Genomic DNA, 20,510 nt, shown 5'->3' with positions numbered 1-20,510 from the left:
TTGAACCCTAGTGGTGTGGCTCCAGGGTCCTTACACTCACACAGAAGTGGCATTTGCCTTTCACATCCCTCACTGCTCATTTCCAGCCCTCAGACAAATGTAAAGATGAGAAGGCTTTAAAAGCAACAGCTACAGTAACAAACCTATCATGGATAAATTAGCGAGCAGCTACTCACTTTACAATGGAGTTTGTTGTTGTAAGTGAATCATTTTTAACGACAAGCTTCTCCTGGGACAGGTCAACTGGTTAAAAAGTCATTGGTGACTTCCCAGAAATACTGGGACTGAGAAACAAAGCCCAACCCTTCCCAACCAAAGGGTTAGGACCACTGCCAACTAAAGATCAATTAGAACTGTAAAGTATCTCTAGCATAATGCCTACACTAGTAGAAAAACGCAATTTTAAAAACTTTTCTTGTACACATATATTTTCCCTGAACCATGGCCATGTGTGGGAGAAATTAAGTAGAGGGGCTTGGCCCAGCACCTCACAAGGGGTGTTCCTGTAAACAAAGCTTGTCTCCCAGCCCTTCCATTGCTCCCCTGGGGTCACTTGACCCACAGTTCTCTTGTCACCTTTGGTAATACTATTAGTTGGTTCAATCATGCACAAAGGTATGATACAGGTGGCTACCAAATTCAAAGGACTTGCATACAGCTGTTTCTTCTGGGAACACCGTGTCATGAAACCTCAGATGGTTCAAACGAAGGGCTTCTGTGAAGGGACTACATACAGAGATGAGCAGGGTTGAAAGGACAATGTTTGTTACCACAGGGAGCCCAGTGAGGGCTGGTTCTGGGGAGGACCCTCCTGGTGGGAGAGAAGCAGCTACTGCTAGACCCTGAACTAGGGGAAAGCAGGAGGAAATGCCCCATCTCTCTTCTCTTCACCACTCTCCTACCAGTGCCTCCCATGGATACTGAGGGCCAGGGGGCCTGGGTGATGTGGTCATCAAGGTTAGCCTTCAGGGTTCAGAGCAAGAGGGAAAGGGTAGAGAGTCCAGCTAGAGAACAGAGAATAAGGAGCACAATATCTCCTTCAAAGGTGGGTAAACTGGGCTTCCCTGGTGGCGCAGTGGTTGAGACTCCGCCTGCTGATGCAGGGGACACGGGTTCGTGCCCCAGTCTGGGAAGATCCCACATGCCATGGAGTGGCTGGGCCTGTGAGCCATGACCGCTGAGCCTGTGCGTCCGGACCCTGTGCTCCGCAATGGGAGAGGCCACAACAGTGAGAGGCCTGTGTACCACACACACACAAAAAAAAGTGGGTAAACTGAGTCATTGAAAGGGAAAGTAACATATTTCAGATCAAAAAAGAAACCCAGAACCAAGATAAGGGCTCCACTTCCCAATCTGGTCTCACTGATTTCAAATACTTGGAGAGAATCATTAAATCTCAGAGGACACTTAATCCCTCAGACTCCTTCCCAATACATGGTGATGTTACAGCCCACAGTGGCCCACCTTTCTTCAGAAGTGGTAAGGTGCATGTGATCAGGATGACTCAGCCTTCTGCCTGGATTCACCAGAGAGATTTTCATGAATCACTTGTGTGGGTGACGCTTTGGGTGTTGTTATTCTTTCAGTGAATTCTCTCCACACAGTAAGTTTGTCTCTGTTTGATTCATGAAGGTGATTCATCTGAAGAAGTTGACCTGACCATGGTTTATCAGGCAGCATCTAACGGAGATGTCAATGCTTTGACTGCCGTGATTCGGGAAGACCCTTCCATCCTAGAATGCTGTGACGGTGAAGGTGAGCTATTTATGCATTTTGAATCCTGCAGAATGTTCTGATCTATCATTTTAGAGATGGCCTCCAGAGGTGAACAATGTTAATAAAATTATATTTGACAAGCTACTTTGATACTGGAGGGTCAAGGAATATCCTGCCTGTAGCCGTGTGCAGGTTCCTCAGTATTTTATTTAATGAGAGTCATGGACACAAATCTTCAAATTCTTTTACATCACCTCTTCTCATGAAGTTATTTGGTTTGAGTTTGTCTTCAACTTCTTTGTATGAGTGACTAAAGTAGATAGGCCAATTAGTTGAAGTTAGAAAACGGGTATGAAAAGAGGAGGCTATTTTTGGCAGCAGTGGATGTTGGGAAAGTGAGGCTATTAAAGCCAGAGAGCAAGGACTTCTGCTTCTGGGAAGATGGAGTAGAAGTAGTACTTTTTGCTTTATTCCTTCTGCTAAATACAACTAAAACTCCTGGACATTGTATATAGCATAAACATAAGAACACTCTGGAAGGTGGAAAGACAATGACAGACTAGCTAGTACCATGGGACCCAAGGAATGACATAGTGGTGAGTTTCCTGGGCTTCCTTTTTGCCTCATACTTCCCAGACTTGGAGCAGAAGAAGCTGACAACATAGGAATGCCAGTGGACAGAGGTCAAAAAAGCCCCCAACAAAAGCCTGCTCTCTAGCCAAAGAACAAGAAAGGGACTGCATAGCAAGAGAGAAAACTTTTAGACAATAATGAGTCTACTCCATCAAACACTACCACCAAAAAAAAACAAAAAACAAAAAACTATGACCCCAACCCCACTCATTCCAGCAAAGACCAAGTGTGGATCCTGGACCTCCACCTTCACATGGTAATGAAGTCTCCATATCCCCACTGCTGAGGCAGTGTCAGAGGAATCCTTCTTGAGAATTAGGACTGTCACCACCACACAGTAATGAAGAGTCTTCTCCCTTAGATGTCAATGAAGACTAAGTAGGGGACTTAGACTTCTAATCCTACCTGGCAATAATGAAGTGGCACCCCCCCCCCCTCACTTACCCTTTGGAGCAGTATCAGAGAAAGCCAGCTAAAATAGAGGATTTAAGTAAGATTTAGGCAACTTATAATGCAATACCCCAAATGTCCAAGTTTTGGTAGAAAATCACTTGACATACCAAGTATCAGTAAGACCTCAAACTGAATGGAAAAAGACAATAGATGCCAACGCTGAGATGACAGATGTTAGAATTATCTGGCAAAGATCTTCAAGTAGCCATGAAAAAAATGCTTCAATGAGCAATTACAAATATGCTCGAAACAAATGAAAAATAGAAAGGCTCAGCAAAGCAATACAGATATAAAGAAGAACCAAATGGAAAATTTTAAAACTGAAAAATACAATAATTACAATTAAAAACTCTATGGCTAAGCTCAGTAGCAGAATGAGGAAGCAGAGGAAAGGATCAATGAACTTGAAAATAGAACAATAGAAATGAAACAAATCTGAACAACTGAAAGAAAACAGACTGAATGAATTTGAAGACAAAGAAGAACAAGGAGAAGAAAAAGGGGGAGGAGAAGAAGAGGAAGAAGTGGCAGCCTCAAGGACCTATGGAACTATAACAAAGGATTTAGCATCGGTTTCTCTATCCTAGTATTTCTAGGAAGTCATTAATGGTTTTTAACCAGTTGACCTGTCCCAAGAGGAGCTTGGGATTCCCTTATCATGACAATAAAATGTTTTGTAAAGTGTGTGGGTGCTCCCTAATTTATCCATGGTAGTTTTTGTTCGTTCGTTTTTTAAAGCAGAATTACTTGTACATCTGCCTTGGGGTTAGAAGTTGGGAATGAGAAGAGTCAAAGGTTAAACACCACTTGTGTGATAAATACAAGGGTCAGACTGATTGCATTCAATCCTGGCTTGTACTAACTGATTATGAATGGAAACAAAGATACAACATATCAAAATTTGTGGCACATATCTAAAGCAATGCTAAGAGGGAAATTTATGACACTAAATACATTCATTAGAAAAGAGGAAAAGTATTGGTCAATAATCTAAGTTCTCACCTCAAGAACCTAGAAAAAGTAGAGTAAAACCCAAAGCAAACAGAAGGACAGAAGTAATAAAGAGAAGAATAGAAATCAATGAAATTGAAAACAGAAAATAGAGAATATCAATGAAACAAGAAACTAATTCTTTGAAAAGATCAATAAAATTGACAAACCTCTAGCAATAATGACAAAAAGAAAATGTAAGAAGACACAAATTATCACTATCAGGAATGACCCTGCAGATAATAAGAAAATACAACAAGCCACTCTGCACACATAATTTGAGTATTTAGGTGAAATGGATCAATTCCTCAAAAAAGATAAACTACCACAGTTCATCCAATAGGAAACATTATTGGAATAGTTCTATAACTATTAAGGAACTTAAATTCATAATTTTAAAATTCCCAGAAACAGACATCATCAGGCCTAGATGATTCCACTGGAAACTTCTACAAACTTTTAAATAAAATTCATATCAACTCTGCATAATCTCTTCCAGAAAAGATACGAGGAGGAAACTTTTCCTGGTTATGATTATGAAGCTAGTATTACTCTGATATCAAAATGTGACAAAGATGATACAAAAACTAAACCTACAGACCAATACTCCACATGAATACGGATACAGACATCCTTAGCAAATATCAGCAAATAGAATTCAGTAATATATAAAACTAATTATATACCATGACCAAGTGTGACTTGTTCTAGGAACGTAAGTCTATTTCAGTACTTGAAACTCAATCTGTGTAATCCATCATATTAACCAGCTACAGAAGAAAAATCACATGATCATATCAGTGGATGCAGAAAAAGCATCTGACAAAACTTAGCACACATTCATGATTAAAAACTCTCAGAAAATAGGGATAGAGGGGAACTTCCTCAATTTGATAAAGCGTATCTACAAAAAAACTCTAGAGCTAACATTTTACTTACTGGTGAAAGACTGAATGCTTTGCCCTTAAGATGGGCAACAAAGCAAAAATGCCCTCTCTCCCTCATATTCAGCGTAGTACTTAGCCAGTGCAAAAAGGCAAGAAAAGGAAATAAAAAATGAAAAGCATACATATTGAAAAAGAAAAATAAAATGGTTCGTTTTTTGCACAGCTTGATTATCTACATAGAATATCCTAAGGAACCTACCAAAAACTCCTGCAACTAGTGAGTTGAGCAAGGTCACAGGACACAAGATCAATACACAAAAACAAATTTATTTCTATATATTAGAAATGAACACATGGACACCAAAATTAAAACCACAATGCCAAGTAAAATCACTCAATAAAGAATATTTAGGTGTGAATAAAACAAAATACATGCAAGACTTCTATACTGTAAACTATAAAATGCTGATGAAAGAAATCAAATATCTAAATAAATGGAGAGACATACCATGTTCACGGATTAGAATATTCAATATAGTAAACATGCAATGCTCCCCAAATTCTTATACAGGTTTAATGCAATTTCTATCAGACTCCAGCAAGATTTTTTTTTTTGGTGGATATAGACAAGATTATCTAAAATTTATATAGAAAGCAAAGAAACTAAGATAGTTAAAACAATTTTGAAAAAGAAGAATAAAGTGGGGGCTTCCCTGGTGGCGCAGCGGTTGAGAGTCTGCCTGCTGATGCAGGGGACACAGGTTCGTGCCCCAGTCCGGGAAGATCCCACGTGCCACGGAGCAGCTAGGCCCGTGAGCCATGGCCGCTGAGCCTGCACGTCCAGAGCCTGTGCTCCGCAACGGGAGAGGCCACAACGGTGAGAGGCCCGTGTACCCCAAAAAAAAAAAAAAAAAAGAATAAAGTGGGAGAGAATCAGCCTACCCAATTCCAAGGCTTACTATATAGCTACAGAAATCAAGACTATGTAGTATGGGCTGACGGATAGACACATAGATCAGTGGGAAAGAACAGAGAACTCAGACTCACACAAATATGCTCAACTGATATTTGACAAAGGTGCAAATATAATTTAGTGGAAGAAAGCCTCTTCAACAAATGGTGCTGGAGCAATTCAACACCCATAAGCAAAATATAAATAAATAAAGAGGAAGGGAGGGAAGGAGGGAGGGAGGGAAGAAGGAAGGAAAGAAGGAAGGAAAGGGAAGCAAGGAAGGGAGGGAGGGAGGGAGGAAGGAAGGGGGAGGGAGGGAGGGAAATAAGGGAAAAGAGGGAGAGGGAAAGAGAGAAGAGAAGAAAGAGAAGGGGAGAGAGAGAGAAAAATTTTGCCACTATTTAAGACAGAGCACTTCATTGATGCTTTTACCCAGTACAGACGCCTGGAAGAATATTAGAAGGCAGAAATTTGGAGAGAAACTGGTTTGCTGGCTGCAATCTTTCAATAAGAACAGTAGTCCTGGAATTTATCCATTCTCAGGGATCACTGAGGTCATAGTTTGCAGTTCACCTGGAGAAGAATTATAACCTCTACATGAATCTCCAATCAAAAGACATCTAAACAAGTCTCAGCTGGGAAAGGGATATGTCTTACATTGGTTTCTTCACCTGAAGGAGTGTGAAGCACCTACCTGGATTCTGCCTCAGCAGTATGGCTTGTTCCAACAGCCCTGCGAAGTTAATCAGAATGTGTAATTTCATCTCTGTTTTTATTCAGGAAGAAAACACACGAAAACCAAATGTGGCCTATATTGATTCCAAAAACAGAAAAGTATTTCAGTAAAAGTGGCCACTTTTAGCAAGAATTTGTACAACCCAAGGCTAGGCTACCATCACTGCCCTATATCACTTACCACCTCCAATAAATGTGTGCTGCACCTGTCTGCCTGGCTAGCATTGCTTTCCAAAGTTACTTCCAGATTCTGCATTGTTCAAACCAAGTCAGGATAAACCTGCCTGTTATGTCCCAAATTATGCTGATTCCCAAGGTAGTAATAAGCAAATTTTATCATCTGCACAAAATGTTTTAATCAACCAATTACAGCAAAATTACAAAAGATTTAATAGGGTGTGAAAAATGCATAGTTTATATAAATGTAGCAACAATCATCATCTCTCTTCAGCTCAACAGCTGAGTTTGTGTTGAGGGTAGTTCATCTGCAAAGAGCATAATAAATGAACAGGAAAATAAAGTCTACTCATAAATTTCACAAGTCAAACATTTTTTTTCATAACATGTTATATTTTATTTTTTTAACATCTTTATTGGAGTATAATTGCTTTACAGTGGTGTGTTACTTTCTGCTGTATAACAAAGTGAATCAGCTATACATATACATATATCCCCATATCCCCTCCCTCTTCCGTCTCCCTCCCACCCTCCCTATCCCACCCCTCTAGGTGGTCACAAAGCACCGAGCTGATCTCCCTGTGCTATGCGGCTGCTTCCCACTAGCTATCTATTTTACATTTGGTAGTGTATATATGTCCATGCCACTGTCTCACTTCGTCCCAGCTTACGCTTCCCCCTCCCCGTGTCCTCAAGTCCATTCTCTACGTCTGTGTCTTTATTCCTGTCCTGGCCCTAGGTTCATCAGACCCTTTTTTTTTAGTTTCCATATATATGTGTTAGCATATGGTATTTGTTTTTCTCTTTCTGACTTACTTCACTCTGTATGACAGACTCTAGGTCCATCACCTCACTACAAATAACTCAATTTCATTTCTTTTCATGTATGAGTAATATTCCATTGTATATATGTGCCACATCTTCTTTATCCATTCAACTGTCGATGGACACTTAGGTTGCTTCCATGACCTGGCTATTGTAAATAGAGCTGCAATGAACATTGTGGTACATGACTGTTTTTGAATTATAGTTTTCTCAGGGTATATGCCCAGTAGTGGGATTGCTGGGTCATATGGTAGTTCTATTTTTAGTTTTTTAAGAACCTCCATGCTGTTCTCCATAGTGGCTGTATCAGTTTACATTCCCACCAGCAGTGCAAAAGGGTTCCCTTTTCTCCACACCCTCTCCAGCAGTTACTGTTTGTAAATTTTTTGATGACAGCCATTCTGACTGGTATGAGGTGATACCTCATTGTAGTTTTGATTTGCATTTCTCTAATGATTAGTGATGTTGAGCATCCTTTTATGTGTTTGTTGGCAATCTGTATATCTTCTTTAGAGAAATGTCTATTTAGGTCTTCTGCCTATTTTTGGATTGGGTTGTTTGTTTTTTTGATATTGAGCTGCATGAGCTGCTTGTGTATTTTGGAGATAAATCTTTTGTCAGTTGCTTTGTTTGCAAATATTTTCTCCTGTTCTGAGGGTTGTCTTTTCATCTTGTTTATGGTTTCCTTTGCTGTGCAAAAGCTTTTAAGTTGCATTAGGTCCCATTTGTTTATTTTTGTTTTTATTTCCATTTCTCTAGGAGTTGGGTCAAAAAGGATCTTGCTGTGATTTATGTCAAAGAGTGTTCTTCCTGTGTTTTCCTCTAAGAGTTTGATAGTGCCTGGCCTTACATTTAGGTCTTTAATCCATTTTGAGTTTATTTTTGTGTATGGTGTTAGGAAGTGTCCTAATTTCATTCTTTTACATGTAGCTGTCCAGTTTTCCCAGCATCACTTATTGAAGAGGCTGTCTTTTCTCCATTGTATATTCTTGCCTCTTTTATCAAAGATAAGGTGACCATATGTGCGTGGGTTTATCTCTGGACTTTCTATCCTGTTCCATTGATCTATATTTCTGTTTTTGTGCCAGTACCATGCTGTCTTGATTACTGTAGCTTTGTAGTATAGTCTGAAGTCACAAGTCAAACATTCTTAAAAGCTGTTGAAATGTCTCGTTCTAGGATGTACACCCTTAATGCATGCGGTTTCTGGACGTCAAGTGGACACAGTGAAGCTGCTGTTGAAGATGGGAGCCAATATTAACATGCAGGATGCTTATGGCCGCACAAGTCTATGCCTGGCAACCTATCTGGTACCAACTGTGTCTGTGGTGGCTGTCAAAGAGTGGGGTGGACTAAATGTGTTGTTATGGGGCCCCACTTGCAGAAGAGTGTTCTTAGATTTGTGCAGCTGGCCAACAGAAATAGAACTTAAAAGTTTTGCTTTAATAATGTCCAACATTTATATAATGACTTAGAGTTGGTTTCATGGATTGAAGTCATTTTGGATCTTCCTAACAATCCTCTAAGTTAGAGGTGATATTGCCATGAGAGAAATATTCTTTTCCATCTTAATTGCATCAGAATTTCCCTTGGGGCATTTCTCAGCACACTTGGTACTCCTAAGAATGCCCTCTGTTAATACCCTCAGTGGGTGGTAACACTTGAAGCTGCAGTTAACCTCTTTGGGGTAGGATTAGTTGAGTGGAAGCTGAAGGATGAGCAAAGTAGAGAACAATGAGAACTGGGAAGAGTGGTGGGTAGGGAGTAGGGGAGAAATACCAGTCTCTTAAGGACAACACCAAGCATAGGATTCAACCCACAATCAGTGCCTAACTTAAAAATTACACAGAGCCAGTCCTCAACACGAGATTTCAGTCTGGCATTTCCCAATATTAGCACAAGCTTGGTAAAGCCTTACTGAAAATCTTCAAACCTCTCTCCTCTCAAATCTTCCCTGTAATCCTTTCGGGAGACTCCAGGGCTATCTTGAGTCCAAGTCAAACAAGTCCTCCTTGTTGCCACACGAAGGTCATCATTCTCCCTCCTCTCCAACGTGGCTCCTGCAAATCTTCATCATAACCACTGTTGCTGCCGATGCAGCTTCTTGCATTTGCTGTTGCTGCCCGTTGACAGTGGTGGATTCACCCACGGTGTCCTGAAGCTGCCCTGGACAAGTAGAACACTTCCCTTCCCCAAACACCACACCTTCCTGCTTGCAATAAAGTGTTGCCCAGTCCTCACAGAGATTTTCTTTAGACACTACTCTTTCATTTCTTATTTGCATGCCCTCTTTCTCTAGGACTCACACATGAAACTGGGAAGAACTTTTCAAAGTGTTGGGGTGCTTGTTTCAAATGTGGGTTCCTGGATTACACTCTAGACCTCCTGAGTCAGACACTCTGGGAGCAGGACAGGGGTTATGGGTGGAGAGAGAAGTGCCTGCACGTTAAACAAATCTCCCCAACAATTTTTATGCCCATTCAAGTTGGAAACACACTGATCTGTGAGTACTAGGTGAAGTCCAGTGTCTCAGACAGACTTATGATGGCCTTTCCGGTCCCCCTCCCTTCTGGCACATGCCCTAATAACTGCTCTTGCTGTAGGGATTTTTGGTGTCTGAGATGAGGAAAAGAGAAAATTTGGATCAGGGGATGGAGGAAGGGAATAGAGATGGTTTCTAAATTTAACTGCCGCTAGCATACAGAATAGAGTGAAACCAAGCTACACTTCTTTCAAAATTCTAAAATTCAAAATTTCAAATTTCTTGGGCTAGGTAGCACTTAAGGGACTGGGAAGAAGTTCTCCTCTAGATCACAGTGAACAGTGAGCCTAGCGAGGTGCCACCGTTGCATACAACTCGTTCTAGGAACACATTCTAAGGAGCTGCATAGGGAAGTACGCCAGCATGACAGCATGGGCATTACCCTCTTACTGTTGACCCCACCTCTGTCTGGCAGCCCAAAGCAGGGCCCCTCACTGGCTCTCCTGAGGATCCCTGGGAAGGTGAGAGTAGGTGGTATCTTAGTGATTACACAGTGAAGCCCACCACTCCCTCTGGCAATGTTTGTATTCAAGTATTAAAGAAGAACTAGGCAAAGGGAGCACTCAGAAACTGTCTCAGTCACAGCTTCAAGCTCAGTATACAAATAAACTTACCATAGCTGTGTGATCCTAGGCAAATTTCTTCACCTCCTTATGCCTCTTTCCTCATTTGTAAAATGTAGTAAAAATAATACCCTAAGTTTATCACTGTTGAAGGAGAACCACATGCAGAATCACCCAGAACATAGTAGGTCGAAAACATATTTGTTGGTTCTGAATAGTGACCATGGGTTTCAGATGAAGTCAATGGTTTTCTGATTTCTTTTCTGAAGAAAAGAAAGAAAACCACATACACCCATAGTTCCAGGAAATGTTGCAAAATGATAAAAATGTTTCAAACCCTTCCGCATCAGAAGATTTGTTTTTCAAAAACTGTAAAACTTTGGCCACTCAAAAATTTGGCAACTCTGAAATTTGTCCAGCATGCCTTTCTTTTGGGTCTCCTGGCCATATTTTTCCCTTTTAATCAGAAAACTTGATGATGGGCATTAGGAACTAAAACCAGATTTAATACATTAGTAAACTATGAAAATTATTTGCTTCTACTTAAGACAGATATTATTGGTCAGTTCTACAAAGCCATATTCAATTTTAGACCCTATGAATTTTAATGTGCTTTTGTAGAAAGATTTTTTTTGCAGACTTTTCAGAACCAAAAGGTCTTTTCTGATGATTATCTTTTTTTCTCCTCCATGCATTTAGTAACATTTTTATTGCTTCCAGTACTGCATGGGAAAATCTTCAGTAATCTTTCTCTTGTTACTGGGTAATCTTGAGGCTTAACTATACAGGAACGGAAGAAGGCAGGAAAAAATAGAGCTTTATTATATTATTCTTCATAATAATAATTTCAGTTACTCATAGTTATTATTATACTCATATACTTCATATAAGTATACTTATATACTTCATTTACTTATAAGTTTACTTCTAATTAGGTGAGTAACCCAAATGATTCTGGATGAATGTAGGAGGTGTCCTCCTTGGCATGTGAGCCAAACTCAGTTATCAGCAGGGTTGGGTCAGTTACTTAAAGTATTAACAAACAGAAAGGGAGGACTAGCCTGCAGTTATATTTTCCCTTTGAAATAGGAGAGACAGTGGAGAAATGACCCAGCTGTAAGTGCTAACCAAGGAGGGACAAGCATCAGATGTGGCAATATCAGGTCTCAATCTGGTGAATTAGTAGACAACAGGGAGTTCAAAGGAAGTTTCTTGGGGAATTTATAGGGGGATAAAACACAACAATGGGGAGCCCTTAGAGGGTGCTGGTGATAGCCCCATATTCAGCAGCAGAAAGATCAGTCAACAGGGTGGCAGGGTCCCAGCCATTGGAGTAGGGCTTAGTTTAGAATTCCAGGCATCAGGAAGGGGACTGACTAGAATAAGCAAGATATTATCTTTGTGGTTACTAGAAAAAGAACTTGGAAAAGAGGACGAAGGACCATTTATCAGATATAGATGAATTGAGGCATCGAGTGGAGGCTGTGACTCAAGAATGACATAGGAGCCCAGTTTTGGAATTGGACAATGACATCCAGGTCAGACCATTGACGAGCATGATTTGGAGCTAAGCCCATAGAATGAGGGTCTAGAGCTGGTTAATCACCCCCATCACATTGCCACATTTGGCTCTAGGAACTGGGTATAAAAGTGGAATGCCAGCAAGTGGCCCTAGAAATGGGGAGGCAGACGCAGAAGAGTCTAGGAATCAGTCTGCATCTTACAGGGTAAAGGTCTCAGAAGACTCAGGAATCCACACCTCAAGACCTTCAGCCCTCTGTTGTCTAAATGGGAGTTATGGTCCTTAACCAACCACTTCAGGTCCAGTAGAACATGTTTTTAGCCAAACCAAAGAAGAAAGGGAAAGAAAACTGGAGAAAGTTTGTTGGACTCTGTTACTATGTTATGCGAGATTGTGTTATATAACGATGCTCTTGCTTTTCCAGGGTTGGCTGGAAGGCTGTGTGAGTCTACTAAGAAATGGTGCCAAGCACAATATCCCTGATAAAAATGGCCGTCTGCCACTGCACGCTGCCACCGCTGAGCCCGATGTGAGGTACGTAGCCAGGTTCACACGACGCTCAAGTTGGGAGGCACCCAACTTGGATTAGAAGGTCACCTAATCCAATCCATGTGGCAAATAAAAACAAAATCCATCCATTTTTTTGGTATTTGCAGCAGACAGGACCCCATCTCAGTGAATCAAAATGTCCTGGAACAATCTCAACTCTAGTTTCAATCCCAGTCTTACTTCGATAAAACCCTTTTCTCCTAGTCTCTGATTTAAGAAGAAATGCTGTTTGTCATCATCTGAATTTCTTATATTCATTCATTCAATTAATCAGGCAATTATTAACTGAATAACTATTTATTGAGTGCTTATTGTGGACCAACCACCGCTCTAGGCCCTAGAGTTCCCCAGTGGGCAAGCCAGTGTCTCTGACCTCACAGAGCTTACGTTCTAGTGCAGGAGTTAAGTGGCACACTAGTAAACAAATAAATAGGGTAATTTCAAATAGTGACGAGTGTTGTGATGGAAACCAAACAGGGTAAGGGAAGGTTAATGTATGAACCCAGAGTCATGCCAACATTTATGGGCTGGAAGGAGGCAAAGACCCAGCAAAGGAGACTGAGACAGGGGGACCAGTGGGTGAGAAGGAAAACCAGAAGTGTGTGCTGCTGGAGACCATGCAAAGAAAGCCCTCAAATAGTTGGATGATTGAGGTCACCTTTTTGTAAGACGATTGAGCAACAAAGGAAAAAGCTTTGCCCAGACCAAGTGTAGCTACTCCAGGCCTCTGTATCCAAGTGGCCTGGGTCCCCAGTCTTTCGAAAGCCCCTCCTGGCAGCTTGATGACAGCACACTTCCCACTGTGGAATCAGCAAGGTTCCGTTCCAGGCACTTCCTGAACCTCTGCTGACAGAGCAGGCCTCTGACAGGAACTTCACACTCCCCAGAGCTAGGCTGCAGGCCAGCAGCACGGTGGGTGCATTCTGCTGCCTCCTTCAGACCCTGTGTTCAGAAGTAAACTGAAGCCATGCGGGGGTTGAGGAGACCAAGGCCCCTTCCAGGTTGAGAGGTAATAGGATTTCTTCATTTCAGTCTGTTTACACTAAAGTTAAAGGACTTGGGAAATTCCAGGACTATTCCCAACCAAGCCTTGCCTCTTATTATCATTGGATCATATCCAGGAATAATAGAAAACTAGGATTTACTCAAAGCCCAACAAAACAAGGAAGTTTAGAGAAGAAACAGCAATCCCAGAGCTAACAATCAGTAGACATCATAAAAAGATGACTGCCTTTTGATGAAAAAAGAGTGACTTTTCTAGACAACCCACAAAAATATTTAGTCACAAAATCGTACTGTCTTCCCAAGAGTAATCTTTAGAAAATACATTTTAAACGTACCTTTTAAGACTCTTCTGCCCCAATTTACTCCACTTAGATGATTTTTACCTGCCTCACTCAGAGTAGTCATTTCAAAATCTACCTGTTTCTGGAAAATGAACACCTGCTTTAGTTACGGGAATCATACCTGTTGTAACAAATAAAACCCAAAGCTTCAGCATTTTAACATAATAAAAGTTTAGTCCAATATATGTTTCCTGGATGGGGGCAGGGAGCCTCCCCTCCACAGGTAATTCAGGGATGCAAGCTTGTGGCTTCATCATCTAGCATCACAGAATCCTTTTTGTTTGGCCTGCAGATAGGGTAAGAGGAGCTTAGATAAGCCTTACTTATTTCTTTAAAATCTCAGCCTGTGAATGACACAGTTCACTTTTGCTCACATTCCATTAATAAGGATGAGTCATTTGGCCATAAAGAGCGGTGGGGAATATAGTCCCTGACCAAGAATCCACCTTCTGGTGATGATTCCAATCCAAGAAAGGGGGACAAGAATTTTGGTGAAAACCTGGCTCTGCCATTAAACCATTGCACCTGAGGGGTGAACTAAGCCTTGGCAGTCAGAATCACACTCAGGATCAATTTGGTCAATAGATTTGGTTCATCATTTGAAATCACTACAATAATATATTAAAAACTAAATGTACTTCCTCTTTTGTGGACTTATTAGACTATTTCTTATTATGCCCAGCAGTGCCCCTAGACTCTCTAGGATTTACATTACATCACTATAACTGAGATAACACAGAGCTGTGGCTTCCCCTTGTCATGAAATTGTCCCAAATGACCCAGTCACCACCTTAGGAAGAGCTGAAGCCAGAAAAATAAACATCCTCTGTGTGCTGATGATATAGCTTTATTGTCCTAAATGGACAGTTAGCTGATTCTGGAAGATAAAATCTGCTTTTGTTATGGTAATGCTAGCTGCTGTAACTAGTAAAACCCAAAGGTTAAGATTAAATATTCCAAAACCAAAATTATCATACCTGTTAAATGTTCTCCGAAAATGAATTGGGTTAAACCTTAACAACTGTCGACTGAAAAAAAAAAAAAAAAGCACAACGTGAGAGTTGTGAGTTAAGTTTTATTTGGGGCAAAATGAGGACTTATAGCCCAGGGGAGAGCATTTCAGATAGCTCTGAGCAACTGCTGCAAAGGGGTAGGGGGGAAGGTCAGTATATATGTGATTTTAGTGAAGGGGGAGTACGTGCAGTCCAGCACATAGTTTTGCAGAAGGTTGCTGCTGGTCACGAGGAGCAGACGTCCCCATGAAAGATTTTAGTGCTTTTCTAGATATGAGGAGATGCAAGAATTGGGCTCATAAAATCTTCTCCTGAAAATATCTGAAGGCCAGTCATGCCAGTTTTTCCCGGAGCACAGAGTGCCTCATTCCTGATCTACCCTGAACTCCTTTCAAGGGGTGTTGAAGGTCAGCAGTCTCAGCAGCTTGTGATTTCATCCTTGTAGGGATAGATGGCAAGTGCCAACCTTTAGTTTGACACAACCCATATAGCAAATCAACTGGCTTTGTTACCTAGAGAACATTTCAAAACTAGCTTGACTGAAAGGATTCCTTATGGAATTACATTGCTTAAAATTAGATATTTTATCATTGTTTTACTGAGAAATTGTATGGCCGTGGCAGAGTTTGATAACATCTGCATTAAATCCTTCAAGCCGAAACTAACCGCACCAGAGAAGTTGGACTTCAGTTGCCCATTTGTTTGTGTGTCTGCATGAACTCAGAATCGTTTTCTGAGAAAAAAAGTTCTTGGTCTGTCTTATGGGCACTTTCTAATCCTAAAATCATAACGCAGAAGGGAGTGACCTTCCATTAGGCCATGCATACCTGTTTGACTATTTAATTTTCCTAAGTGAATACAACTTTAGGCCAGCTTGTCTGACCATTAAAGCATATAGGTCTGTAGTTACAAAAAGGATGACGATGACAAACAGCACTCATTGTTTATCATGTTCTGAGCAAAGTTCTTAGTGCTTTCCACGTACTATCTCATCTAATCTTTACCACACCTCTATGTGATAGGTAATATTTCTATCCCCATTTTATAGATGAGAAAACTAAGGCATCAAGAAGAAAACTAATTGCATACTGCATGTGTGAAGATAAGTAACCTGCCCAATGGGTCTGCTGTGCTCCTGGAGTCCACTGCTGTGGACTTGTTGAATTTACTTTAATGGCCACATTTTATCATTAAGCCCTCAGTCTACACTGAGAGGCCTTATAAGAAACAGCCATACAAAACTCCTTATTGTCTGATTGTCAGGAAATTTTTTTTTTGTTACAGTGTCCAAAAAAATCTTTTTGAAAAACCACAAGAAAAATTTCTACTAAAGGAGGAATTCCTGTGCTTCTCCTGATAAATTATTTTTTATTTTTACTATGTGGACACTGTGACTCATGATCATGTTTCTCTCTTTGCATATTTAGAAAACTCAAAGCCTAATTTGTGTCTCACCTCTGGCATGCACATAGGACCATAATTATGTGTTCTTTATCCTGCCCTCATTTTCTCTTTGCCTAGTGTTTTCGCTTGTGATCTTGTTTTACTATATGTATCTGAAAACCACCTAAATTCCTGTTTTGGGATTGAGGTAAAGGGTGGCCAAGAGTGCCAGCTCAGGAGTCAGACTGACTGAGTATGAATCTGGCTCCGTATCTTACCACATTATCTTGGGCAAGTTAACATGTCAAGGTTCAGCTAGCTTTCTTTTCTAGAAAGTAGGAATAATACAGTACTTACCTCATAGGGAAGTAGGCAAAAGTAAATGAGAAAATATGTGGAAAGCACTGAACACTGTCAATTGTCCATGTTCAGTAAGTGTTAGTGGTGATGATGAGGGTGATGATATCGATGATGATGGTGATGGAAGATAGAAATAAAGTACCGTAGATCAGCACTAAAGAATGAAACCCTGCTACGGCCACCCACCAGCTCTCACCCTGGCCTTCTTCACCTTAGCACACACAGGTCCACAAAAAATATATCTGCACACACAGGTGCATGCCCACACAGTCCTGCACCCACTGACATGAGCACACATGTACTGCGAAGGTCATCAGGGTATGAACAGCGCTCCCATTTGTATTAACCTTGGGACATTGTAGAGCATTGCAAGATTTTAGAACCCAATGAACATTAGACTCAACCATTCAGTGTACATGCATCTGTATTTTTCCTCTAATCATAAGCATATGTACCAGCCACTTTGTGGCCTTGTACTCAGGTATTCATACTCCTTTTAAAATCCACTAACTCCTATATTTCCAAACAGCACACTCCTTCCACTCGGTGCTTGCTGGAGACTATTTAGAGTGAAGTCTCAAACTGAAGCTGCTTATAAGCAAGCCAAGGGGACACTTCAATTAGCCCTTTGCCTCCAGAGAAATTTTGGTTCTCTGATGGAAACAACTCACTAGCAAACCAACCAGTGGCAATATACAGCCTTAGCTAAGCTACATCGCTGTGGGAAATCTAAGCTGCTGCCAGGATGAAGGACCTATAATTAAGAACACGAAGGCAAGCTGGATGTACAAAAGCAAAGGAGCACAGGTTTCATCTCATGAGTCCCCTTCCTGCTTTGAATGCTCTGCTTCTCAGCAGGTCCGAGTTTTCTCCCTTTCAGCTCCCTATTGCTTTTCTTGCTTCCTTGGCTGGGACATTCAGAGGGCCTCCATGTGAAAGAGGGGGCATGATCATTAAGACAGAGCTCCAAAGAGCACGCAGTTGTGTTTGTACAACACTGCGCATGCTAGAGTTGCAAGGCGAGCAGCGATTTCCTCTGAAAGCAGCCACAGGGCTCCCTGAAAGTCTTTTTTATGGTCTCCATGGTTACCAGCAGATTTTTTTTTTTTTTTTTCCTGCCACAGTGCCAGCAGCTCTGCCTCTTTTCATTGCTCTTGACTACAGCCAGAGGGAGGAAGGAAATCATTTCTTTGGGGTCCTATTCTCTAGTTTCCAGGTGATGCATTCTAACCTGCAGTGGATGTTTCAGGCAGCTTCAGGGACAGGAGAGCAGATGACTGGCTTGGGGACCCTTTTTCCCAGCCATCCCTGGGCTGAGCCCCCTCCAGGACTGTGAGCCCAAGGGGCCAGCAAAACAGAGAAGCTCAAGGAGACAACCCTCCCCCCTTTCCTGGATACATCTAGCTGAGCTCTCTCTGGCCTACCAATCACCTAATGGCAATCACGGGACCCCAGAATATAAAGGGTAGGAGCCTTTTAAGAAATTAATCATTATATAGAATTTATTATAGTATGTAAAGTCCATGTTAAGTGCTTTATATGCTTTGACCCATTTAAAGTTACAACAAATCTTTAAGAAGTAGGGTTGTTATGTTTATTTTACAGATAAGAAAATGTAGGCACTGAGAGTTTTATACCTTGTCCAAGGTCTGGCTGATTGGTGAGGGAGCAGGGCTTCTAATAGAGGCAGTCTGGCTCTAGCCTCCGTGCTCTTATCACTGACCACTCTGCCTGTCTGGGAAAGCTCCTGCTGGGGACCTGTGCCTGCTGTCCTGGCAGCTGGGATGAGGTGAGCCTTATGCTGTGGCCTGGAGATCTGAGAGCAGAGTTTTAGATGGTGCTAATAGGAAATTGGGCTGGGGGGTCATGGGAGAAATACTCCTGGGTCACCTTAGCACAAAACAGGAGCTCTGAGAAAACAAAACTAAGAGGTCTGCAAGTCCGCTGTTAATTAAGACAGATGTGGGACAAGTATCTTGCAGATTACCTCTGAACCGCGGAACGGGATAGAAGCACAAGGCTGGAAAGCAGACACCTGGTTTCTAGCCCAGGCTGGACAACCAGGGCAACGTGTGATGGCCTTGGCAAGCAGTGTAGTGCATCAGGTCATTTGCTCTCATAAAATGAGAGAAAGAGAGAGAGAGAATACTCATCTGTAAATTTGTACCAGCTTTAAAGATCGATGAGTCTCGGTGACTTAGGAGTCAAATGGAGGCAAGCAGTATAGATTGGCATATATCACTCAGGGTCGTGACAGGGAAGACATGAAATAGTAAACGAGATGACTAAGAAAGTTTAATGAAAGACTATTTGAAATTAACTGGCAAGAGATGGTGACAGTCTGCCACCCCCACACCCCTCCAAAAGCAGGAAAATGTTCCTCCCCTAGGCCACAAGAGGTGAGGAAGGAAGCTGTTACTGGAATCCTGCTGAGAGCTGGGCGGTAGTTGTAGTGTAGGAGAGGGGCCACCTGGCAGGAGCCAAGGCCTTTAGTAGAGGAAAAAAATCATCGTCAGAAAGGAAAGTGGCTTCTCTCCTTCCTCCTGCTGGTTCTCCCGCTGACCAAACCCAGTGGGAGGTCAGAGGGCAAGGGACCTGGATGATGAATTATTGGAGGTCAGCCTCAGAGTAGGACATTGCAGGGCAGAGACTGGATCTGAGAGACAAACAGAGGACTATCCAGCACAGGGCTCACCCTGTGACCCTTGGAGGCTCACCCAGGATGTGAGAAGAGGTCTTGATCTCCCCACCCCCATTCTCATCTGGTTAGAGCCAACTTCCCCGAATGTGATCACACTGCTCTGGAGGAGCCCCAGAAGATCCTGTCCGACTACAGCTGATCTCAGTCTGCTCAGGGTTAGCTGAGGATAACCAGATTGGACCACCACTGACCTCTGCTCACTCTCACTCTCCCTCCCCCAGCACTTCGGACCACATGTGCCCGAGAGATTAGACAATGGCCATTAATGAGAGAGAGAGGGGAAAGAGAGAGAGAGAAAGAGAGAGAAAGGAAAGGGAAAGGAAGAGAAGAGTAGAGGGCAGGGTAGGGGAGGAGAGGAGAAAGGAGAGGAGAGAGAGAGAGAAGGAAAGAAAGAAAGAAGAAAGATAGTCACCCGTTACCCTCCCCCCCGTAAAGCAGCTATAAGGGAAAATATAAAAAATAGCATTAACCAAAATACAGTTATTTTTGTAGCATCTTCCCACCTGACGGAGAAATTCTAGAATTCAGAAAGGATAAAGAGATGTGCTGTTTACAGTCATAGACACTGTTCCTTTAAAATCTGTATACTAGGAGTTTTACACCTGTTATGTTATTTAACCCTCACCGCCACCACCGCTGTTATTATCCTTGTTAGAGAAGTGAGGATACAGAGGCTCAGCGAGGTCATGCAGTGGTGAGGCCAGAATTAAATCACAGCAGTATCCTGGCTCCCCAAAAAACAGTGATAAGACTAGATTTAAAACCTAGGCTTCTTGGTTATATTCCCCCTACTGAAGAAGTCCACCCCCATTTAAGTTCTCTTTGTAACACAGTATGATCAATCCCTCTGATTAATATTAAGCAATTTGCTACTTAGGACTTTAGATGTCATCTCAGCTGAGAGACAGTGAAAATCTGATTCAGGAGGAGGCTAAGCCATCTTATTTTTCAAATAATTGTTCCAAAATAATTGCCGAATTTTTTCATTGTCTGCCCATAGACAATCCTTTATCATCTTGGTGAGTATATTAGTTTGCTGGGGTGACTGTAACAAAATACCACAGGCTGGATGGCTTAAACAGCAGAAACTTATTTTTTCACAGTTCTGAAGGCTGCTGCTGGAAGGCCAACATCAAGGTGCCAGCAGGGTTGGTTTCCTCTGA

General features: G+C 41.8%; 1 protein-coding gene across 3 annotated transcripts in view; it reads left to right on the top strand.

Moving 5' to 3' along the window:
• Positions 1-20,510, top strand: part of ANKRD55 (ankyrin repeat domain 55) — a 431,120-nt gene that overhangs the window by 354,731 nt on the left and 55,879 nt on the right. For all 3 annotated transcript variants that reach the window (XM_029218819.1, XM_029218818.1, XM_029218817.1), the window contains 3 exons: positions 1,633-1,755; positions 8,548-8,678; positions 12,420-12,529. In XM_029218819.1, the coding sequence (XP_029074652.1) occupies positions 1,633-1,755; positions 8,548-8,678; positions 12,420-12,529 (364 nt within the window). The remainder of the gene's footprint in view (positions 1-1,632; positions 1,756-8,547; positions 8,679-12,419; positions 12,530-20,510) is intronic.

Source organism: Monodon monoceros, unplaced genomic scaffold (assembly GCF_005190385.1).
Source record: "Monodon monoceros isolate NGI ecotype Baffin Bay Population unplaced genomic scaffold, NGI_Narwhal_1 Super_Scaffold_12, whole genome shotgun sequence".
Lineage (NCBI taxonomy): Eukaryota > Metazoa > Chordata > Mammalia > Artiodactyla > Monodontidae > Monodon > Monodon monoceros.
Note: the sequence above shows the minus strand (reverse complement) of the source record. Positions and strands in the feature narration are given on the sequence as shown.